At 41.6% G+C, this 26,426-nt stretch overlaps 1 protein-coding gene across 1 annotated transcript; it reads left to right on the top strand.

The window, feature by feature from the left end:
- Nucleotides 1-292: 292 nt before the first annotated feature.
- Nucleotides 293-23,774, top strand: Ptp10D (Protein tyrosine phosphatase 10D). Its single transcript, XM_090110302.1, has 22 exons — nucleotides 293-621; nucleotides 1,661-1,916; nucleotides 2,638-2,744; nucleotides 3,090-3,273; nucleotides 6,331-6,434; nucleotides 6,511-6,782; nucleotides 7,563-7,771; nucleotides 8,737-8,840; nucleotides 9,821-9,931; nucleotides 10,308-10,526; nucleotides 11,039-11,162; nucleotides 11,458-11,751; nucleotides 11,934-12,233; nucleotides 12,321-12,403; nucleotides 13,758-13,980; nucleotides 15,144-15,349; nucleotides 15,955-16,536; nucleotides 16,610-16,802; nucleotides 17,743-17,950; nucleotides 19,755-20,409; nucleotides 21,267-21,456; nucleotides 22,014-23,774. The coding sequence occupies exons 1-22, from the start codon at nucleotides 463-465 to the stop codon at nucleotides 22,043-22,045; spliced, it is 4,815 nt and encodes a 1,604-aa protein (XP_089966428.1). The 5' UTR covers nucleotides 293-462; the 3' UTR covers nucleotides 22,046-23,774.
- Nucleotides 23,775-26,426: the final 2,652 nt, after the last annotated feature.

Below are 26,426 nucleotides of genomic sequence, written 5' to 3'. Positions count from 1 at the left end.
GATCCGGGATCCGTTACTAAATGTCAAAGTCACTTTGACAGCTGACAAGCAACATGTGTCATAGCTATAAAATTAATAGACAAGCCCACTGTAATAATTCCTTAGATCCAAACTTAACTACTTTATTAGCGGTAAAATGTTTTTTCTTATTAGAAAATATTAAAGAAAAAGGGATATAAACTTTATATTTTATAAAACAAAAAATATTTTCATTGAATCTCTTTATGTATTCCCGAAATTATACAACGATATATTCCTTTTTTAGTAATAGGTGGTCAGTCTATTTTCTTTATAAATCTGTGGAATAAATAATTAAAATAAATAATGGAAAACGTCAGTGTAGTTTTTACATGACAACAGATGTGTTTTTTAATTGTTTCTTATGTTTTTCTCAAATATATTTAATGGACCAACGGTGTAAAGCGATAATGTGACGATTTAACGAAGATTTTATTCACAATCATGATTCCATCTTCTGAGATCGGTGTTTGTTTGAAAGAGAAAGTGTCATGTGAAATCGGAGAGTCGCCTTCAATGATGTGGAAGAGGTCGATTGTGCAAGCTAAGGCTGGGTGCGTACGCGCCACTGCGGCCCTAGCGCTTATGCTCGCTGTTTTGGCTGTAAGTTGTCACCCAGAGATCAAGTATTGTGATCATATCTCACAACAAGTCTCATACAACTATCCTGTGTCCCTTCACTTCATTCCTCAGGCCTTAGTTCTTGCAGCATATTCTCAAATACCATAATGTTGAGGTCAAGCTACTAATTTAATAAATGAAATTGCCTGTAAATGTTTGCTGATCTCTCAGTTATTATAATAGCTCTTCGTTCCAAATTATTGTAATTGATGAAATACTTATAATTGCGAACATACATTATATCAGTGCTGTTTTCAATTATCAATGACTGCATAAACCTTTTTTTTATGTGAGGAAGTGGTTACAGACAATAGCTGAATTTTATACTTGAATGATCCATTAAATTCATTATGTACTGTTCAATGTACATACATAACCAAATGAGTTGGAATCTGTTATTGTTATTTTCAAATGCCTGCCTTTAACTTCTGCGTAGAATGAAAGACACTTATTCATAATATAAAGTTGGTTTTCATTACAATGAAGTATGAAATTTTAGATAGAAGAATAAACACTCAACGCATCATCTACATACCACCTAGTATACAAACTATAATTATAAACTAGTTGCCGATGCAACTTAGTCTGCTTTCAAGAGAAATTCATTGTATATTTTTACTATCAGTTGCATGATGTTATATAGTTTACAGTCTTCTTCAATATAATATGGGCACCATTTTTTATCACAAAAATAATTTTTCTATTGGTATATGAGTTATACCCGACGTGAGTTAAACCAAATGCACCAACTCTTAATCTCTAAAATATTGCTAAAGATTATCTATTCTACTAAATTCTTATTATGTACATTTTATTATTTGTTGGTTATAATTTAACCCAGTTGTCACTTAAAAAATAATATTGCCATTAAAATTCACCATATTTTAGGATTTATCTTGATTATATGTATTATAACTTAATAAAACAATCTCATAATTTCGGGTTCTTGATCCTTATCCGCAAAAGGATTAAGTATGAACTATATTTATTTAGTATATACACCTACAAATATCTACTGTAGGGTACACTGCGAACCAGTTCAGCAGCAGACCTGGTGATAGAGATCCCAGGGTGGGGCGGGCCGGACGGCGAGGAGGCGCACTACAGGCTGGACTACCGGCCGCCGCACGGCTCGCCCGCGCCCAACTTCACCGTCCCCGCCAGAGCCTCCACCATCAACTTCCAGGGCCTGCCGGGCACTAAGTACCACTTTATGCTCTACTACTTGAATGCTACCTTTGCTGACCTATTGACTTGGAATCAAACTATTATAACTGGTATGTACCTTTTTAATTAACACATGATATAGAAAAAGCAAGATTTTTGAATCATGATATTGATTTTTCCTGTCGTCAGATTTTTATAAATAAATTATCCTTAATATTATTTACTTCATTTACACATGTTTAACTTTTATCCTTATTTTAAATTTGATTAGGTATAATATGAAAGTTAAGTTTTGAAGTTCTGAGAAATGACATCATTTACCTGACCGTGACTAATGCTGCATGAAGCAGTTAATTTGGAACATTCTTGTTTTCATAATTATTCTACTTGCAACTGCTAACTTTACTTCATATTACTTACTAAATAATCATTTACTGAAATTAAAAATAATTTAATAGACAAATATTTATTGCCCATATTTCTGTATATGTTACGTATTTAGGTACGAGATTTACTACACTTGAGGTGTAAATTTTGTGATGAACTAAGTTAACCCTGACTAACTCTAGGTTAGCTAGGTAACGTTTAAGTACATTAGCAATTAATTTTATGTCCATTCCTCCATATGCAATAAATCATACGAAAATAACTCGTCTATCTCGTTGGTGAAGATCAGATAGTTGCATACAAGGTGTTTCTCGTGTATGATACAGACATTAAAAATGCAAATAACAATGACATAACAATATAATAGTGGGAATCCTACATGCGTAGAGTGTAGAGTGGCCATTAATGAAAAACAATAGCGTTGAAATAATTGCGTTGCGGCAGCGCCGGAGCCGCCCACGAACTTGACCGTGACTCTGGGCCGCAACAAGCAGGCCGCCATCGCCTGGTCGCCTCCCGCGCACGGGGACTACACCGGCTTCCGCTTCAAGGTTTGTTTACGTTCTCCTAATAGATCCCGGTATCATAATTAGATAGCGAATTTGTCACACCGAGGCTTAGATAACAATATGGAATGGCTCTAGAATATTATAAGATTGAATTTTCAAAAAAATGATATGTTACTACGCTATCTTTCTGTCGTGCTATTCTAATGCATTTTACTTATTTAGTAAAGTAATGATCGCTGGATGAAATTTGTCATAAAATATCAGTCTTAATGACAAATGGAACATCGGGTTTAAGTAATGAAATTTGTTATAAAAATATAAGCTTTAAATTTTAATAACAAATAATATTGAACGAGGAACATTGGACGCGTGTGTGTGCGTGTGCAGGTGATCCCCCTGACGGAGCGCGCGGAGGGCTCGGAGGGCGCGCTGAACATCACGGTGGAGGGCGGCGGCAACTGGACGCACGTGCTGCGCGAGCTGTCGCCCGGCGCCACCTACCAGCTGCACGCCTTCACGCTGCTGCACGACAAGGAGAGCGCCGCCTACGCCTCCTTCAACTTCACCACCAGTACGTGTCATACTTGCAACTCTTGTATTCTGTGTTTTTTTTTGTCTAGGTCTAGGTGGAAGGTACACTTGCTATGGATGGGAGCAGTGTAATCTATGGTGGAACTAGTTCGTTTCAAATTGTGTCTATTCACATTTTGTTCTTATTATCTTCCTTCATGCAGATTTCTGGAGTATTTTATAAAGTATTTCAGTTAGTAGCATCGGATTTGCTTCTTAATTGTCTGTAGATAAAAATTTCCCTATATTTTGTAGGTAAACATTGCCAAAATATTAAATATTTACGTTGAATAAATTATGGTGAGCTACTTCTCCAGTTACAAAGAAAAAATCTACATGATTGACATTACCCCAACGGAGCGTGACAAAAAGCAATTGATATGCTTTATTTTTTATATGCGACTTAACTTCGTGACGAGGAAACAATACATACAAATCTTTTGCAATCATATAAAAGTGCCAAATCTCCGAACGAATAAACCTCTTTGCAATTTGCCATTAGTATAAAGAACTAAATAGATTAATTACGAAATAGTTTGTCGCAATTCCGAGATTGATTTGCAAAACAACCAGCAAATGAATGAAATGTTCTAATCACATTAAGACACTCCGCTAATTGATCGTGGCGAACGTATTTGTGAATTTCATTTGTGTCTCGTGTGATCGTGTCGCAAAAATAGACGACATGATTGTATGATGACGTCATAGGTCAGCTATAAGCACGTTAGAGCGCAGAGCTTGAGTGACGGCACATTACCACGGCTAATGGCATCTTCTAATTAAACCGGTATTTAGCGATTAATGTCGACGATTACATAAACGACGCGTGGATTTTTTCCAAACCGTATAATTATGCCAACAGGAAATGTTATTCGAAGCGAATCATCTATAAATCATATCTATCATGCGTTTCCTAATTTCGATACTGATACAGGAGTAGTAACGTTTTTCTAACAGATCGGCAAGGACACCGAACATTATTTTGAACTTTGTTCGAGGCCGATAGTTTAATAACTACATCTTAATAAGCAACCTTCGAAAGAATGTTACGGCACATTACAGCTATTCGCTATTTAACTTTATTACTGGAACGGTTAAAGTTATTAACTGGGTTTAATGAGAAAGTAAAATCAATAGGTATGCTGTGATAAAGATTTAATGAATGACCTAATATCCATATTTTCTAAAATTGCTAGCATTGTACCCTGTGAGCTAAATACCGGAAATACTTATAGTGTCAGGCTTCCTCGTGTGTCTAATTTCTATGGTCCATGATCTCGGGCGAAGGTCGCGGAGTCCATTGTGAGCTGGGCGAGCCTAATGACTAGCCGCCGTGGCTAATCGCATCACGGTCATTGTCACACACCATACTGCTATAGGATGCTGCTACATTGAGATAATCGCTGTAGCTGTGACATAATCGGATATGTTTTCAGTTGTTAGCAGTAGGCTAGTTGGCAAAACTTTAGCTTATGCTAAAGACATTTGGCATTTGAAAGGTTTTGTTTACTATTCACGTTTTCGCAATTTGCAGATTCAGGTTTATCGGTAGGCCTATAGGTGGGACGTGACATTTCACGGAGACTTGCTCCAGCGCCGACACGCACGTGTCATACGTGTGATTTATCATTTGGACAATTCATAAACGATTATTTTATACCGATTCAATGTAATTTTAATGTTGTTTATGTTACTATCTACAATGCTGCGGATATTTTTATCGAATGCAGCGCTATGACTAACATCGCTAATCCAAATATATGCATGTTCTCAAATATGTTTATTTTGATCGACGTCTATACTAACCAGTGATGTAATGTTTCTGCAGCCCCGGGAACCAAGCAGTGAGTAAGCATGGCATGGCGCGAACACTTCATAGCTATTTGTGTTACATTTCTCTGTAGATACATCTATGTGTTCATTTTTTATTTGGATGAAATTTTACACAAATCTATTATTTTCCAAATTCCCTAGCTATATGTCTTACTTTAATGCATGTTTACATGCGCTTATAATGTCCCAATTTATATTTTATGCTTTCTCTTTTCGTGTCGTTTAGAGATAGATTGTAATCTCAATAAATATTTTAATTAGACAACTTGCTTAATTCTATGCAATAGTCAAGTATCGATAAATTGTATTGACTTATTAACTAGAGTAGCAATCAATCTCCGAGCGCGGCGGTGTGAGGCAATCACTCGCAATATCTGCAAAGAATATGGACATTTATCATTTTGCCATTATTTACGTTACGCGATGTAGCGCTCATTGCACACAATTTATTTAGCTTTCAATTCAGTTTTACATTTTCTTTTGTCGAATTAAATGATTCATTTAGAAAGCTATATACACGTGAAATATGAAGTAAATATATGGCCAATTAGTTAGTAAGATTGTAGTATTCCAAACCATTTAAAAATGTCATTTAAAATGGATTGTTTGATCGCTAATAATAAAGTTGGCACTAAAGAATGTGTCTCAGTAGTAATTGATATCGATGACGCAACCGTTCATTGAGAACATTTACGAGCCCAGTTACGAATGGCGAGTCGCGGCCCGATACCAAAGGCGACCTTTCCTTTCACAGCCTCTAGCCTCTAGTGCACTCGAGAACGTTCCCTGTCGGCGCCAGCTAAGTAAATACCACCATGTAAATTGTAAACAATATGTTTCAGTTTACTAACAGTGCTTTATTGTCTCCGTCAATATTTTGAGATGGCTAGCACAGTTTATTCAATTATGCTTATTTGTATGTTTTTGTTCTAAAATAATATTCCATGAGACAATAGGTTTTACGTTTTATAGTCGATTCAACAATAACCACAAACTTGATTTTTAAAGGTCAATCTGATTTTAAATGACATAAATGTTATTTGTAGCTTCGGTCTGAATTTTCCAGAAATAATTTTTCTGTTCGCTTGTTTTTGTTTGGTCGAACTTAATTTCAATATGTTATGTTCATTTATTTATAGCTAGTGTGCACTTAATATAAAATTATTATTACGTTTAATTATAATATAAAATACCGGTACAATAATAAATTATTATGTTTTGGCAGAACCGAACACGCCGGGCAAGTTCATAGTATGGTTCCGCAACGAGACGACGCTGCTGGTGCTGTGGCAGCCGCCGTACCCGCCCGGCGCCTACACGCACTATAAGGTATCGCGTGGTGTGCGTGCATGTGTTGTGTGTGCCACGTGTGTGGGTGCTAACTGCGCGCGTGTGTATGTGGCAGGTGTCGATCGAGCCGCGGGACGCGCGCGACTCGGAGCTGTACGTGGAGAAGGAGGGCGAGCCGCCGGGCCCGGCGCAGGCCGCCTTCAAGGGGCTGGTGCCGGGCCGCGCCTACAACATCTCGGTGCAGACGGTGTCGGACGCGCAGCTGTCGCTGCCCACCACGGCGCAGTACCGCACGGTGCCGCTGCGCCCGCGCAACGTCACCGCCGACCCGCGCCGAGCCTCCGAGACCGCCTTTACCGTCTCCTGGCTGCCGCCCGCCGAGCGCAGGTATGCCCCACCCTATACTACCCCACACTACACTTCATAACACTTTACAATTATATTGGTAACTCTTTCTTTTCCAAATAAGATTTTCTTATTAATTTGTCTTTCGTCAATTTTGACACTCAATATATTGTTGGGGATTCATACTTGATTTTAATTTTATAAATCGAATCTCAAAAATGTCCAGGTAGCGGTGTTGTGTAAAACGTTAAATTGTTACCTTATTCGAGGCGGTAATGTTCAAAGTCGAATGTTTTGTTTATAAGAAAACTCTGCCTAATAGACGCTGGCGGAATTTTCGCTTCGGACAATTAAGACAAACGAACTTCTGTTTCAATCCTTATATTGAACATGATTTACACTTTTAACCAATTTTATTATATTTGGCATTTGAAAAAAATAAATGCACTTAAATTTCGCCCCGATACAGTATCTAACATATCTTCGGTCGCAAATCTTATATTGCCAATTGTATCAATAATTTGCCTAACTCGTTGGTAGTTGTTCAATGAAAGGCAATTATGAATGAAGAATATGTATGTATTTATAATATAGATAATTTCACATTATTAATTTATTGACGTGCGTACAGAGCTTGGTTGGATAGTGACTGGCCGCTGGATACCGTATTAAGATTTGCAGATCGGTTTCGAATCCTAATATGGTAACACAAATATTGCTGACATAAGTAAATACATAATATTATATCTATAGGCACAAGAACATTGATGTAGCTTAAATTTTATCCTGTTATATAAACTGCCCTGGCAACGTGTATTGCAGCGAGTTCCAGAAGTACCAGATCTCAGTATCGGCAGCTGGCGGGTCGGGCGGGTCGGGCGCCCGGCGCCTGCCGCCCGCCGTGCGCGCGCGGGACGACCCGCCACTCTGCGCCTTCGACGGGCTGGAGCCGGGCACGCACTACACCGTCACCGTCAAGACCATGTCCGGCAAGGTCACCTCCTGGCCCGCCGCCGCTGAGGTCACGCTCAGTGAGTTCTGCCCGCTTGTTGTGTTCTGTATTTCCGTTTACAAATTAATTTGTATCATATTTGTCCTATATTTTACTTGGCTAAAATTTGTAAAATCTTAATCGGGTAAGGACCAATTATTATAAAATTCCTGTTTCTTTCCTTAAATAATAAATATTTCATCTTTACGTCATAAATTCCGTCTCGAAGGACCAAAATAATGGTCTCAAAGAATCATTAACTGGACTTGATTTTTTTCCGAACTTAAAGTGCTTCAATAAATTATATTTCTCACTTGTTCAATCTTCACCTTATCTGCTCATACATATTATATCCTGACATTTGAAAAGTGCAAATGTAATAGTCCGGGATACATCGCCCATTTTTGCAAGTGATTACTATCAAGCTAATTTTTCGTGAGTAGCTTTATTTTGATGAGATGCCCAATAATTTCATGTTTAAAACTCTCGATTGTGGTAGCTACCAGAGGAAACAAGGATAAAATATTTTGATTTGATGGTTCTCAAATATTAATTACTAACTGAATGTTTTTTTTTTGTTCAATCTCAAGATAATTATCTAAATTATTCGAAAAAATATTTGTCCTACAAAATCTATGGTTTGATCAAAGAGTCCCCCTTTCCAATGTGTATCGATAACGAAGTCATCATAAATGATTACTAACCAGCTTATTTTTTTATTTTCACTTATTTAATACTTATATAATTCAACAGACATATTGTCCTACAAATTGCGTAATAAATATTTGAGAACCGTCAAATCAAAAATTTTTATCCTTGTTACCTCTGTAAGCTACCACAATCGAGAGTTTCGTACATGAAATTATTGGGCATCTCATCAAAATAAAGCTACTCACGAAAAATTAGCTTGATAGTAATCACTTGCAAAAATGGGCGATGTATCCCGGACTATAAGTGTATTGTAGATATTGGACCATAAATGATATACGTATATGTCGGTCACAGAGCCGCTGCCGGTGGTGGGTCTGGGCTGGCGGCACGCGGCGGGCGACAGCGCCGTGCTGCTGTGGTGGGCGCCCGCCGACGGCAGCACGCAGGACGAGTACAAGGTGAGGCGTGTATATGTCGGTCACAGAGCCGCTGCCGGTGGTGGGTCTGGGCTGGCGGCACGCGGCGGGCGACAGCGCCGTGCTGCTGTGGTGGGCGCCCGCCGACGGCAGCACGCAGGACGAGTACAAGGTGAGGCGTGTATATGTCGGTCACAGAGCCGCTGCCGGTGGTGGGTCTGGGCTGGCGGCACGCGGCGGGCGACAGCGCCGTGCTGCTGTGGTGGGCGCCCGCCGACGGCAGCACGCAGGACGAGTACAAGGTGAGGCGTGTATATGTCGGTCACAGAGCCGCTGCCGGTGGTGGGTCTGGGCTGGCGGCACGCGGCGGGCGACAGCGCCGTGCTGCTGTGGTGGGCGCCCGCCGACGGCAGCACGCAGGACGAGTACAAGGTGAGGCGTGTATATGTCGGTCACAGAGCCGCTGCCGGTGGTGGGTCTGGGCTGGCGGCACGCGGCGGGCGACAGCGCCGTGCTGCTGTGGTGGGCGCCCGCCGACGGCAGCACGCAGGACGAGTACAAGGTGAGGCGTGTATATGTCGGTCACAGAGCCGCTGCCGGTGGTGGGTCTGGGCTGGCGGCACGCGGCGGGCGACAGCGCCGTGCTGCTGTGGTGGGCGCCCGCCGACGGCAGCACGCAGGACGAGTACAAGGTGCAACGCATTTCCACTCAATTATTTAATTATTCATGTGATTACTAATACTTTTTCATTCAGCAATCTTATCAAAAAGTTTTCCTAGTAGAAATTGGTTATAAACGATAAAACTGCATATCTAACGTGGTAAATTTTTGTTTGTTTTCAGTATTTTTGAGTGTGTTCAATAACAAGTGTATTGTATATTTTTATTTTTAATCGTGAAATCAAAATAATGCATACTTAAAAGAACATAAAAATTGATTGATTAATTTACCTAACTCCAAAATTTTTCATTAAATTAATGAGAAATTGTAGATAATTAAAATGAATGATTGTGTGTGCTAGGTGTCGTACCACGAGGCGGGTCCGTCGCGCGACGACAGCAACACGCTGAGCACGGCCGCCACCAACGTCACGCTCGAGGCGCTGCTGCCCGGACGCAACTACACCATCACCGTGCGTGCACACATTTTATTATATTGATATAGTTGTTTTATTTGTTCACTTTTTCAGATGATTTAGATCAATTCATTTCATATTTTTTAAAAATAATAATCTGTAGTGTACAAAAATTATATGAATCAATCGTATTGACTATTTATAACTTTTTAAAATATAGTTGTGATTTATCATCGGCACAATTCACCCTCCCACCACCCCCCACGAACAAAAAGTTTTAAACCAAGTAGATTTAGCAGAAAACTTATAATTTTTCATGTTCTTAGAAATATTAATGTCACATTTAGTTGGGTGACCAAATTAAATATTTTATCCATAAAAAAAACTACTACCATCCATAAAATGACATAACACGTAAGGTTTGCGTGTGCAGGTGCGCGCAGTATCCAAAGGCGTGGAGTCGAACGAGAGCGCGGTGAGCGCGGCGACGCGGCCGCTGGCGCCCGCGCTGCGCTCTGCGGAGCCCGCGCACACCGAGCTGCGCCTGCACTGGGGCGCCGACGTCGACTCGCGCCAGGACCGCTACGAGCTGCGCTACCGCCGCGCGCCCTCCCACCGCGACGCGACCGACGAACAGGCGCCCTATACTACGGTCAGTGCTTACTTGCGCGCAGTTAATGTTTATACTTGAAATTGGGAATAAACGTAATAATAATAAGTATAATGTTTATGGCGTTGTGTCGGTACCTTTAATATTGATACTGTGGTTTTCTTTTAATTTTAAATGCATACAGATATTTGATTCAAGGTAATTGAATCCCGTCCGATTAGGGCCCTTCTGGCCTCCTCCACTCAAGCGACAGCTCAAGCCGAGGTTCGTGGTCCCCGTCAAGGGGGGACGCCCTTGTGCATGTCGCTACCAGGGTGAACCTTCAGTTCACCCCCGCGTCCGCGTTAAAATGTAGAAGCCCTTCTGGCTAACATTGAGAGACACCACACAAAAAAAAAAAAAGGTAATTGAATCGATGCAATTCGACGAATCGATCATTTATTAATTATAAAATTACAGGAACTTTTTTATAAATTTCCCGTAAATAAAATTGATTTCTGAAACTTATTTATATTTGAATAAATATTTACATGTAAAATTCATTAAAATAACAGCTAGAAACGACGGAGACGACAGCATTATTGGAGAATTTATACCCGGGCGCACTGTATGAGATTCAGTTAGCTGCCATCAGTCACGGGCTGCGTAGTGAGCGGTACACCGTCTACAAGCCAGTCCGTAAGTTGCAAACGTCCTAATTTGATTATGAAAATTTTTTTAGTTATTAAAATTTTTCTAATGTTGTTTATGAATAATATTTTAATCGTTAATTTCATATTTGTGTATATTTTAAAATCATATCTAGCTCGAAGGACTATTCTTAGTCTTACTCTTCTTAGTCTTATTATCAGTCTTTCGAGCTAGATACAATTACAAAATACCTTTTGAATCAGCGATAGACAAGAAAAATGATATTCGTAGACAGTAAAATTTATATGAACTTTAGTTTAACACGTCGATATCGCGTCCGCAGGTCCGCTGCCGCCGACGTCGCTGACGGTGGAGCGGCTGACGTCGAACGCGGTGGAGGTGCGGTGGGAGGCCCCGGGCGGCAGCGCGCTGGGCGGGTTCGCGCTGCGCTACCGGGCCGGCGGGCCGGGGGCGGCCTGGCGCCGCGACAGCCTGCCCGCCGCCGCGCGCCGCGCCGAGCTCGCCAACATGACGCACGGCGAGCGCTACGCCATCGCGCTGGACTCGCTGTCCGACCCGCCCGACGCGCCCGACGCGCTCGACAGCGGCCGCCCGCTCACCGCCGAGCACACCGTGCGTCAGTACACACGCATCCTACACCTTTTATACATTTTGTTATGTGATCGTATGGAAAATTATTTTACCAATAGAAAATTATAATTTTTTGCACTTTTTTGTACAATTAATACAGATAAATTTGAAATGTAATCCTTTAACATTAAAAAAGTCACGCTCACGTTCTAACTGTTGGTATTACAGGGCCGAACCCGGTATCGAACGTGCTGCAGCTGGCGGACACGCGCAACATGACGCTCGAATGGCCCCGGCCGGAGGGCCGCGTGGACTGGTACCAGGTGGAGTGGTGGGAGCGCGAGGAGGAGGGCGAGGGCGGGGCGGTGGGCGGGGCGGGGGGCGGGGCGCGCAACGTGAGCGCGGGCGGCGGGCGCAGCGCGCGCGTGCTGCTGAGCGGCCTGCAGCCCGGCTGGGGCTACGCGGTGGCCATCACGGCGCACTCCTACAACCTCTCCAGCGACGTCTTCACCATGCACACGCGCACACGTGAGTACACACGCGCCCTGCGTCCACAGTGATCAACAAAAGTGTAAATTCTTAAATATTAATCCTTTTTTTTGTGTTTTATTGCAGGACCGCTGATACAGTCAGAAATGACTATAGTGACTGAAAACGGAGGTGATTCTGACGACAACGATACTTTACCAGCCTTTTTGGTAAGTTTTGAAATAACTATTTAGTAATAATATTGTTTCATTCATGTTAAGTGACAAACACTTATTAATTTATGATGACACGATCTTATAATTTACACTTATTAATTTATGATGACACGATCTTATAATTTATCGTAATGACTCCTTATAAAAACTTTTGATATATCAAACATAATATTTAACATATAAATAATATATAAATTTATAAAGAATAGAAAAAATTCGATCACGAGGCGGGACTCGAACCCGCATCCTTCGCGCCATTCCGGGGCGGATGCCTCACCAACTCAGCCACTCGTGACCCGCCCGAGTGATCGAATTTATTCTATTCTTTCAGTTTTATGTGTCTGAAGGGACACACCGCGGGTTCGAGTCCCGCCTCGTGATCGAATTTTTTCTATTCTTTATAAATTTATATTTATAAAGCATTTGAATGCCATAAAACCAAAAATATAAATTCAATATAAATAATATATTTGAATGTTATCATATAAATAAAATTAAATTTAAAACTTTTGTTATTATGGCTGTTAAATTTATTTTTCTTTATAATTTTTGTAACAACTTCGTACAGCTTCATTATAGTATGTGTTGTTGTGTCAAATGATTTATTGCGACTAGAGCTCTAATGAAACAACGCTACTAGTCCGGTAGATTAGAGATTTAGTGAGTCATCAGTGCAACTACAGGATGAGGGTGTATTCACAGTGGAGAAAAAGTACAAACATTTTTTTAAACATTAAATTATTATTAATGGAAAAAAAATGTCTTAAAATTACTTAAATCACTATTCAGTATCGCTAGATTCTTCAGTTACATTTATTATGAAAGAATTTTTACCGCATGCACTTGCTGTTTTTATGACTATGCTCTCCACAGTTGCATTTAAATCACACAATTTAAAGTACTTATAAACATTGTAAATTATGCGTCTCTCTCCGCTATGGATTATTGATCTACTTTTATTCTTTCGGATTGGTGAAGTATTCATTTTCAAAATTTATTGTTGAACAAGTCACGCAAAATACACAACCGTTTTGTTCGAAGGTCAGATTTCAACTGGTCACTGTGAACTCGACTTTCTAATTTGGGGCGTGGCCAGGCCGGCGGACAACGATGACTCACTATTTTCTTAACGCGAACGGACTATAGTACCAGCGCACGGTGCACGTACTCCGTAGTTGTTATCGCTTGTCAAGTCTTGATATTTGACATATATACCAGTTTCGGCTGACACTGCCAGTTTACAATTTCATGTTCTTTTATTCTTTGACTATGCCTAATATGCGCCTCTATAGTGGTAACGCACTATGTAGGGCGTTCGTTCTGTGTGTGACCGTGGTCTGTGCGGCAGGTGGTGTACACGCGCACGCCCGCCGCGGCCACGCGCTTCGACGCGTACCGGCTGCGGCTGGAGGCGGCGGGCGAGGCGCCGCGCGAGGTGACGCGCGCCGCCGCCGCCGCGCCGCAGCAGGCCGCCTTCCGCGCGCTCACGCCGGGCCGCCTCTACAACCTCACCATGTGGACCGTCTCGCGCAACGTCACCTCGCACCCCGTGCAGCGCCAGGCGCGCCTGTGTGCGTAGCGCCCACCCGCACACACACACACACATTCTAGTCGAAGTCTAGTCAATAGCCAGTAATCTAACAATTTTAAGAACTTAAACAAAACAAACTGTACTATGGAGACATTCCCTTTCATTATCGCTTGTTGTGTATGTTGCTGTTGGTACTTTGATCACTTATCACAACTAGATACACAATCAAGAGCAAAATAAAATCCGTTAAGTTTCGTGAATACTCCTTAAATTTAATGAGATAGCTTTAATGTTTGTTTCTTTCGATTACAATTATGAGTCATGTTTTGAATTCGATTGTGTATCTAATTATTTTTAATGATCTTGTGGTGATATTACGCATTGGTAATATGTAAAAAACATTGTCAACTAACAAATGCGACCTCTATTCGCTAAAAGTGCATGGTGGGTGTCGGGTGATTGGATAATAATCTAAGCTTGACTAAAAATGTCTTTAAATAACTTTATTTTCCTTTTAGCTTGCGATTTGAATTTGTGATTGATGAGAAATGACCAGCTTTGTACATATCTTTATTTTAAATAAATTCTTATTATACTACTAACCGTCTTTCTTTTAAATTTTAATAAAAATTTTATTTTGTACGTTATTTTCAAACCATAACATAAATTTAGTTGATAAAAATGGCAATATAAACTAACTTGCAATATGTACATAATTGACAATTTTCTAACGGATATTATTTTCCAAAATGCTTGGGTCATAGGTGTCCTAAATGTGTGGATTGGTGATTTATGTGCGCGTATTTTTTTCCTGGTGATGGGGCGATTCTGGTTAAATTAAGTATACATTTTATTATTAAATTATGCTTCGTAGATCCGCTAACAACTACACTAGAATCAACACAGTAAATATTATGTACCACAGTTTAGGTATCAGAAAGTTAAACTAGTAAATTAGCTAGCTTGATAAATCTGGCCAATAATAGTCCTTGTTGTCGGTCTAATAATAGTTTTGGTAGTTAACAAATCCAGTATAGCGCAGTGAGCACATAGTGATAACAGTGTTTAAACTTGTAAAATTAGCATAGCTCGATAAATCTGGCCAATAATAGTCCTTATTGTCGGTCTAATGCTAGAGTGTAGCGTAGTGAGCACACAGTGAGCACACAGTGAGCACGCAGTGATAGCGGCGTATGTGCGCAGTCCCGCTGCCGATCCCGTGGCTGAACGCGACGCGGGTGGGCGCGCGCGAGGTGGCGCTGGCGTGGGCGCGCCCGCGCGGGGACCTCACGGACTTCGCGGTGCAGTACCTGGCCGCCGCCGACCAGCTCGAGAGCCTGGCCACGCCGCACACGGCGCTCACCGTCGCCGGCCTGCGCCCCTACACGCTCTACACCTTCACCGTTGAGGTTACTCGCTCGATATTACTTATTGTATTTGGACGAATATAAACTTTAATGATCGAATCGATCGAACAAATATAATTGAAAACCTTTCAAATAAGTCGATTTTTCATTCGACGTTAAGTGAATTGTGATGACAAGTGTATTTATTACCGGTAAATAAATTATATTTATTTATTTGATTTTTAAATATTATAATGAGAAATACATTTATTTATTTGATTCGCCAATAGATGTACATCTTATACAGGGTGTCTCAGCGCCGATTTTAAACTTTGAAAATTTGTATTAAAAAAAACAAATTGTATTCATAATATTTTTACTGTAGTAAAGCTAACCCCGCAGGTTGCCGAGAAATTCGTGTTTAAAGTTTAAAATCGGCGCTGAGACACCCTTTATTATTAGCATGTATAGGGAGATGTAGATCCAATTACAGGCAAATACGACAAGCATTTTTGAGTTATTTCACATCATAGTTTCTAATCGTAGTAAAATTCATTCAAAAACACTCGTTCCTCGGTTGTAAGTTAGCATTATGCTAGAAAAACATTTCTATTAAATGTTCTTCGTTCGTGCGTGCAATATGTAGAACGATTTAAGACGGTGTGCAGGTGCGGTCGGGCACGCCGGCCACGATCCTGACGCGGTCGCGCGCGCGCTCGGGCTCGTTCCGCACGCGCGAGGCGCCGCCCGCCGCGCCGCGCCGCTTCGAGCCGCGCGACGCCAAGCCCACCGAGCTGGCCTTCGAGTGGGAGCTGCCCGAGCCCGACCGCCACGGCGAGCTGCTGCGCTTCGTGCTGGACTACTGGCCCGCCGGCGAGCCCGAGCTGCGCACCTCCGTGCAGTTCCCGGCGGCCGCGGCCGGCGGCGCCGTGCGCGGCCTGCGCGCCGGCGGCACGTACGAGTTCGCGCTGGCGGGCGAGACGGGCGCGGGGCGCGGGGCGGCGGCGCGCTGGCGGCAGCACATGGCCATCGCCGCGCCGCCGCGCCCGCGCGCGCACGCGCTGCCCGTGCCCGTGCGCCGCACCGCCTCCACCGTGGCCGTGCGCTTCCGCGCCGACTACTTCTCGCCCGCCAACGGCAACGTCACCGCCTACACGCTGGTGCTGGCCGAGGAGCCGCACAACGACACGCCCGCCGGCCTGCCCTCGTGGCGCGACGTGCACAACCAGCCCGTCTGGCCGCCCTACCAGGTGCGCCCCCGACCTCCGACCTGTGCGATGCTATTTCTCGAACCGTCACTAATGCCGGGTGAACACTGCGCAGGTGACGGAGCCGTACTACCCGTTCCACTCGTCGGCCGTGGAGGAGTTCACGATCGGCTCGGAGCGGTGCGAGGTGGGCGGGCGCGCGTACTGCAACGGGCCGCTCAAGCCCAACACCAAGTACTACGTGAAGCTGCGCGCCTTCACCGCTAGGGACAAGTTCACCGACACCGCCTACACCACCGTCTACACCGGTATGCCTTACGACACGCATCTGATCATACGAATACATATAATTCGAATTTAGAATTTCATCTTAACAATCATGTTAAGATGAAATAATAATTTATTACAATGAATTTTATTTGTCATATTAGAACAAAATATTTCATTATGGAAATTTTATAGATAAAATACAATGTGGACCAAAGGACTTGCGCTACTCAAGATATCAAATATTTCCCCCAAGTAACGTGAATAATCGATAACTTGATAGCGATCTAGTTGATAACGGAGTGATTCGTAGTCCGTGACAAAGTATTCTTATCTATGCTGATTATTTACTAGAGAGATATTGTTGACTAATGGGATTCAGAAGTGTAATTATGGTCTAATGATAATATTGTGAGTTCGTGTCCTCGTGCCTCTACGGACTATGGGTATACTTAGTTATTTTTTTTTAATTTTTCAAAAAAAAGTTGAAAAATAACATTCTAATATTTGTTGTAAAAAGTAAAATTTATGTAAAGTTCTGAATATTGAACGATGAATCGATAACATTTAAATATTCAAACAAGTTCAAATCGAACAATCCATCATTAAACAAGTTTAAATCGAAACACATAGATATATTGAATATTGTTTTATGTTTCTTATTAAATTTAAGGTACAATAAGACAAATATTGTAGGTTCGAATCTCTTTCGAGCGATTTCTTTATTTTCTGTAAAACGTATCGAACATCGGGGATCCGTCGAGACTCGAGCGCATAGTATATGCTGAACGAATCTTTATCACTGCGTGCAATCGCTGTGGAAGGGTGGCACCTTGGTTTTTGTATAAGAGAACATAACGGTCATGCATGCCTTAAATTGAAAAAATTATATAATTAAAAATAACCACATTCTATTACTAAAAAACTGGAATGGACTAGTATTGCGATTTGCGGCCACTGACTCGCGTCACCGTCCCGCAGAGGCGGACAACACGGCGTGGATCGCGGGCGGCGCGGTGGCGGGCGCGCTGGCGGCGGGCGGCGCGGCGGCGCTGCTGGCGCTGCGGGCCCGCCGCGCGCGCCGCCCGCCCGGCGCGGCCCCGCGCGCGCACCAGCCCGCCTCGCGCCCCGTGCGCGTCGCCGACTTCCGCGACCACTACCGCCTCATGTCCGCCGACTCCGACTTCCGGTAAGCGCCCTCTGGTGCGATGTTGCGTTTGGTTTATGTGTAAAAAATTAAATACCTAATTGAGTGGATTTTCACCGAGAAAAATATTTTTGAAGTGAAACTTCTTTATCGGGGTTGGAAAAAAATTAGTGTAACATTTTTCCGTTACGCGCCATCTTGTTTTTATCCCTACCACGCGTAATTGACGTATTTCTGTAAAGTTGCATAATATAGTAAATTATTTTTGAAAAATAAGGTCTTAAAGAAGTTTCACTTCTTACGTGTGTACACTAGTACACGCACACATTTTTTCTCGACTTACGGCCGATTTTTGTAAAGTTGCATAATATAGTAAATTATTTTTGAAAAATAAGGTCTTAAAGAAGTTTCACTTCTTACGTGTGTACACTAGTACACGCACACATTTTTTCTCGACTTACGGCCGATTTTTCAATGCTCGGATAAAACTTATCCGTCCAATAAAGTATTACACGATAATATTAAAATGTCACATAAACGTCAAATTAAAATGTCAAAAACGGGCAATTAGAATACGTTTTTAAAATTGTAGTTTTATACATTATTCGACGAATAAGTTTTAACCGAGGATTGAAAAATCAGCCCTTAAAGAACGCTGACAGACTTCCATATTCGGTTAGTAGCGTCTATCTGCGTGTGAATAAAAAAAACCTATCTTATAAAAAAATATGCCTCGAGACGGCCTACATTACGAGATACATATTTGGTAATCTTAAGATACGTCTTGCAAATGTAAATAAAAGAAAAAAAATGTCACTTGGAAAAAAATATGCATTCCTTGCTCATTTGCCGCTAGTTAAGTAAATTCTTAACGTGATGTTGGGTTTGTTAATATTATATTCTGTTATCATTTATCAGTCATTAAAATAAAATAAAAAAAAACACTAAAAATGGATTTATTTTTAGGTTAACAAACCGCTATTCGTGATAAAAAAAAATTATTTTATTTTAAAAATGCTCATTGACAGGGACAGTGTTGTTATTAGCATAATAATTATGATCGTCGACAAAAGAATAAATATACAAAATTATTATGAATTTATAATTTATCATATTGGCAACACTGGAATATTGAAATACGAATAATTATTGACCTTATCTGAATATTGCATTCGTAACATAAATAAAAGTCATTTCATATTCCCAAAACCGTAAAACCTTTACCGCTGTAAACACCGGCCACTCCGTAGACTACAAAATCGTCAAACTACTAATTCCAAAAGTTTTCAAATTTTGATGTAAGGTCGGGAATGGTATGAAAACAAACTATAAAATTTAGCAATCTTGTCCGCAGTCCGGAACATTGTTAAAATTGCAATTAAATTAATTTTTGCTGTATGGTCGTGAAAAAAATTCCAAAAGTTCTGCAAACTTGGGGAAGTTTTCGATATAATATTTCATATCACGTATTAAATTTGCAACCAATGTAAGTGCACAGAACATGTTTATTTATATATATATTTTTTTAATTCGTGGTCATTTTTTCGAGTAAGGTGGTCTTGGAATAATAACAAAAGTTTTGGAACTTGGTTGCAAACTTCGAAAACATCTATTCTGATGCATTTACAAATTTGCAACTTCATACGCGATCCGGAACTTTATGCAATTTGCAAAAATGTATTTATGTTTATTTTTCACCACCAAGAAAATTTCAAAAGTTCTGCAAATCGAGGGGACTGTTTAATTTTGGGATTAATGTCAAAAATGTATATTTTTGCAAATCGCATAAAGTTCCGGATCGCGTATGAGGTTGCAAATGACTGCAAATACTGACTGGACTATACAGATTCAGCGAAGAGTTCGAGGAGCTGAAGCACGTGGGGCGCGAGCAGCCGTGCACGGCGGCCGACCTGCCGTGCAACCGGCCCAAGAACCGCTTCACCAACATCCTGCCCTACGACCACTCGCGCTACAAGCTGCAGCCCGTGGACGACGAGGAGGGCTCGGACTACATCAACGCCAACTACGTGCCCGGCCACAACTCGCCGCGCGAGTTCATCGTGACGCAGGGCCCGCTGCACTGCACGCGCGACGACTTCTGGCGCATGTGCTGGGAGTCGGGCTCGCGGGCCATCGTCATGCTCACGCGCTGCGTGGAGAAGGGCCGCGAGAAGTGCGACCGCTACTGGCCCTACGACACGCGGCCCGTGTTCTACGGCGACATCGCCGTCACCGCGCTCAACGAGTCGCGCTTCCCCGACTGGACCGTGTCCGAGCTGGCCGTGTGCCGCGGCGCCGAGCAGCGCGTGCTGGCGCACTTCCACTTCACCACGTGGCCCGACTTCGGCGTGCCCGAGCCCGCCACCACGCTGGCCCGCTTCGTGCGCGCCTTCCGCGAGCGCTGCCCGCCCGCGCCCGACTCGCGGCCCGTGGTCGTGCACTGCAGCGCCGGCGTGGGCCGCTCCGGCACCTTCATCACGCTGGACCGCGCGCTGCAGCAGGTACCCCCCCCACACACACACACACTGCAGCAGGTACCCCCCCACACACACACACACACACACTGCAGCGCCGGCGTGGGCCGCTCCGGCACCTTCATCACGCTGGACCGCGCGCTGCAGCAGGTACCCCCCCCACACACACACACACTGCAGCAGGTACCCCCCCACACACACACACACACACACTGCAGCGCCGGCGTGGGCCGCTCCGGCACCTTCATCACGCTGGACCGCGCGCTGCAGCAGGTACCCCCCCCACACACACACACACTGCAGCAGGTACCCCCCCACACACACACACACACACACTGCAGCGCCGGCGTGGGCCGCTCCGGCACCTTCATCACGCTGGACCGCGCGCTGCAGCAGGTACCCCCCCCCCACACACACACACACACACTGCAGCAGGTACCCCCCCATACACACACACTGCAGCAGGTACCCCCCCCCCACACACACACACACACACTGCAGCAGGTACCCCCCCCCACACACACACACACACTGCAGCTGGTACCCCCCCACACACACACTGCAGCAGGTACCCCCCCACACACACACACACACACACTGCAGCAGGTACCCCCCCCCCATACACACACACTGCAGCAGGTACCCCCCCCACACACACACACACACTGCAGCAGGTACCCCCCCCACACACACACACACACTGCAGCTGGTACCCCCCCACACACACACTGCAGCAGGTACCCCCCCACACACACACACACACACTGCAGCTGGTACCCCCCCACACACACACTGCAGCAGGTACCCCCCCACACAACACACTGCAGCAGGTACTAGGTAGGCATAAAGCGAGTATTTTCTAAAATCGTATTCGTATCGTGCAGCTGGCGAACCACGCGGAGTACCTGGACATCTTCGGCATGGTGCACAGCATGCGGCGCGAGCGCGTGTGGATGGTGCAGACGGAGCAGCAGTACATCTGCATCCACCAGTGCGTGGTGGCCGCGCTCGAGGGCGCCGACCTGGCGCCGCCGCCGCCCAACAACCACCACCACCACAACGCCGCCTTCGAGGGTGAGTCGCGCGCACACACACACACACCCCACACACACACACACACTCACACGGAGCGACAGTAACGAACGTTTGTGCGCGTGCAGGTGGCGGGTAGGCGCGGGGTGGAGCGGGTGCGCCGTCGCGTAAGCGAAGTGTGCGAATCATCCGTTTCGATCCTTTCTGCGATCGGAACGATCCATCTAAATCGAAACGTTTTCCCGTCATTCTTTATTAAAAACTAATCATTATTTTCTGTCTTACTTTTCAACCCTACTAAATCGCGAACGTCAAGTTCGACTTTCACTAGTGCCATTTTCATATCAAAGTGTGTCCAGCATGTGCGTGTCGTAACCTCTTGTCCTTGTAGGTTCGAACCGTAACCCCCACGCTGGCGAAGTGCGGGTTGATTGTAATCACTTTACTACATTATAAAACCGAGAGTTTCGAGTGAAAAAATATCCATGAAAGATGAATGTATTGAGTTTGTTCAAGTAGTGTATGAAAGTTTTTAATAGTCTAATAAAGAAATTAAGTAAGTAATACGAAAGATTAATGTGTACCCGTGTTTGTTTCAGACGACGAGGGCATCGCAGAGTCGGGCATGTGACCGACCGCCAACCGCTTATTTGCGAATCGCATTTAATGTTCGCGAAGGACTTTCCGAACTTTGCACAATTTTATATAGATAAATATTCTCGATATCAAATATGACGCGAAGTTACCCGACTCTCGATCCGCAATCCTGGCAGCTCCGAGTGAAATGTACTTAATAATAATTATGTTCGCACACTAGTTTTAATCTTATTGTATTTTTGTAAAAATGTACATTGTATGTGGACCAAGTATTTGTATATAGAGCTGACGCCTGACGGCGATGGACGACGTTCGTTGCAAAAACTCGTGCGTAACGTCACTCGCTCAGTGCTCACGTGCAGTGCGCTACACACGCACACACACGCACACAACACGCACACAACACGCACGTACCAACTGGACGTTCCCCACGCGTTCTGACGCCGCGTGACGTTACGTGACTTGCATCTTTGTGACTTAATGACTTCTACTGCGCTCACTGACGCTTGAATCTCAAAATTGTACTTAATTATTTTTGTAATTTTTTTATATTTTATTGATTTATTTAAAACATCGCTATATAGGGCATATACATTTGTTACTGTACATTGTTCGCTTGTTATATTTTACATATAAATAATATAATTAATATTAAAATAAAACGGGAAAGCCTTAGACCATGAAATTAATAAAGACTAACAGGTTGAAATGTAAGGTAACTTTATTATGCAACAATTACTTGCATTATTAAAAAATATATAAATAATGGCAGCTCTGGCGATGGTATTTCTGGACAAGTCAGAACGCTTCTTCAAGACGTCCCTTATCATAAGGCATTCCTTGTATTACGTTTAATTTGTATAGTACATAATATATCTATAATTGTAAACAAAAGACACATATATGTATGTATTTATTTTTTTACAACATAAAATTTTAATATAGAATATAACGCTGAAATGTGCCTTATAGCGTAGGTGTAGACGTAAGCGGCCTTTTGGAAGCCTGGCGTTTTGATTTTCGAATCAGCAACACTTAAGATATCAATTGTACAGTTTATTTTGTTAAATATAATTGTGTCGTGTTTAACACGTAGGTAAGTTGAATATTGTATACAAAAGAAAGTGTCTTTGTTTACAGTTCGCCATTTGTTTGGATATACATATTGCACGCCTCATAAGCGAAGCGTTGAGGTGGGTACTACTGTCACTTCGCGCAAAACATCTGATTTTTCAAACTTAAAATGTCTTTATGTAACATACATTGCACTTGTAAGATAATACATACACACACATATTAAGAAAAAACACTATTTTTAACGTTCATGATATTTTTGATGTCATTTTTGTTATTTAAACTAGTTAAAAAACAGTTTAAAAAAGTTCTGTCTTGGACGTCCGTGTGTCTGTATGTGCGGATCCTTTTTCTTGTTAACACGATAGCGACCGAAATACTTTACTAATCGAGTCTTTTTTTTTCTCTTACGCTTGAGTATGCTCAGGAATAGAACCCATTCATTTTTCAGGGTCTGATTCGATGTGGTTTAATTGTTATTAAATAAACAAAAATAATAATTAATAAATAATTATTAAAAAAAAATTATGAGGCGTGCACTTTTGGATTTTCCAAACTTTTTTTTATATATTTCGACAACTAAGTCTTAACTGTGACTTAATACGTATAATAAGTTTATATTCAAGGTCTCGCTAAGCCCCTTTACATTGTAGCCTACAGGTATTAATAAAAAGTATTTTATACACTAATTTTGTTTTATTTCGTTTCCAAAATGTATTTTTTCATCGTGTACCTTCTCAGACATCATATTGTTATGGCTGCTCTGCATTGGCGCGCCCATTCGCAGATCAATCTGCGAGTGTACTGTGTAGTGATTGCGAGATGACTCTTTGGCTTAGATCATTAAGTAATGGATAACACTCGCAGGCGTTTCTCCTTTTGCTGAGGTATAAGATTATTCGAATCGAAAAATCTTATGCTTTCATAAAAACTACTTGCGTAATCGATTACAAACACTCTGCGTATTCGTAAAACATCGAAAGGACGTCTGCGAGTGCTCCGCTAAAAATGCCGTTTTGCACTGTCAAGTCTTGCAGAAGCAATTCAAACATGTCGAATATTAAAAAAGATGGAATAACCTTTAATTTGTGTATATTTTTTTATTTTTTAACGTACATTTCTAATTAAATGCAATTTCTAATAATCGTCGATGTATCGTTTAGCGATATGATCAAGACAAATAATCGAGTCATGTTTCGAGAGGAAAGAGACGAGACTATCATGGAAAGAAAATATACAAATTTAATCTTTATCTACTAAGAGAGAAAGTTGAATTTAAAACGCGATAATGAACCGCATTCCTTACGAGACTATCTTTTAAAGAAATACAAATTTAATCTTTATGATCTAAGTTATAAAGTTGAATTTAGAACGCGATATTGAACCACACTCCCCACGAGACAACTTGGAATGAAATACAAATTTAATCTTTATGAACTTAGGGATAGAGTTGAATTTAAAAACTCGTCGCTTAAAAGGTCGTAAATTTTTACGACTTTCGTGACACAAATTATTTTTGTGAATGTGTGATTGTGTTTCAATAGTGTGAGTTGCCCTCCCCGCACCAAAATCAGCAGAAAGTTTAGTTAGTACATTTGCCAGCGTACTCCATCCATTACTTAATGATCTAAGCTCTTTGGCGCTGCTTATATTTTCCTTTATCGAGTTTCGTTTCGAGCAAGTTGAAGACCAGGATTATATGATATTTAAATGCATGGAAATGTTATAAAAATGAGAAGATTTCTCAAATTCCTATTTGTATATATTTTAGATTAGACTAATGATCAAACAAAAAATAATTAAAATCGGGCTGTAATTCGTGTTCTGTAAATAATTATGACAATGGTAAGCAATTTAAACAACCTGGCAGCGAGTTTAATTTTGTATCTGAAAAATAAACAGTCACTCGGCATAAAAAAAAAAGTTTTTCTCAATTTACGGCCTAGCACCATTTCCAATGCAAAATCTACAACATGCTTTTAATTTTTTTTGACATAAGTAAAATTAACAATTATTGTATAAAAGTTATGATAAATGACGGTGTTTTTCATCTTAACATTTTTTTTTTCTACGAAATTCAGTCTAAATTTGAAAGAAAGAAGAAAGAAAGAAAATACATTTATTTTAATGTCTTGCCACACAGGAAAAAAAACAGAGAATAGTAAAATACAATAAAGTTTGGAGTGCGAAGAAAACAGAAAATTATATTCAATACTGATTTTTAACATTAACACATAGGGTCTGTGCAGCATCAAATATTAAAAAAGGGAACCACTCGGTGATATTCTGTGATGCAGAGGCATCGCAGCACCGGTTTTCAGTGGGCCCTCCTCGACAGTCAAAGGAACAGTGTAAATTTTTAAATAATATATTTATATAGTTAAGAGAAAGCAATAGGTATACATAAATAATTAATATATTAAAAAAAGAAAAACATATTACATAAATATACAATATACATAATTACATTATAATTTGTATGTTATAGAATTATAGAAACTTTACTACATATATATTGACTAGGTTGTAAGGGGAGCAAACAATGTGAAACATTTAGTTACGATGCAACTAAAGCTGGCCTACCTGCCTTATGATTAGATAATTTTTATATTTATTTTTAAAATTAGCCACAGATTGAATGTTACGATAAGGAGGAGGCAGGTTATTCCAACATTTAGTTGCATTGTACTTAAAACTGCCTCTGAATGCGTTTGTATGAAATTTTTGAAAATTTGCCTTTTTTGTCCTAATTTTACTGTATTTTCTATTATTATTTACCTTATATTGACCTTATTTGAAATTTCTAATCTTTAGCCTTATTTATTTAATTTTTTTTTACTATTAAAATAGAAAATCGATACGTATGTAGTTATGTACCTACCTTGTTTTAATTTAATTCAATAGGTAAGAAGCACCCATTTTCAATTAAAAAAAGACGGGTTGCACTCCGGGAGTGCCGGCAGGAGTGAAAACTTGATTATTAACGTTCAGCATGTTTGATATTTTGGAATGGTATCAGTCTTACGCATGGAATATAAGGGCTTAAAAAAACATCCGTCTTACGCTTTTTCGATCAGGCCACGTGTCCTGACGCGGGTTTATGATTTTATACCCAACGCCGCTAAAGAAGTTTTCACTTCAAAATTCTGCATTTGATGTGAAAGGAGAATGAACAAAAGTGGTCCAAATATCCACCGACCACCACTAACGAGACCTATGATGACTTATAGTCCACTAAATATAGAGTAACTTTCAGTTTAGCAAAAGAAAAGTACATAATAAATATATATATTCTTTGCACTTGGGACATATCATGTAAAACTTGCGCGTAGCTACTATGC

Source organism: Colias eurytheme, chromosome 15, assembly GCF_061535395.1.
Source record: "Colias eurytheme isolate Ceu_HAF_F1 chromosome 15, ilColEury1 Martin Lab GWU primary, whole genome shotgun sequence".
NCBI classification, from domain to species: Eukaryota; Metazoa; Arthropoda; class Insecta; order Lepidoptera; family Pieridae; genus Colias; species Colias eurytheme.
This window is presented reverse-complemented; position numbering and strand designations above follow the sequence as displayed.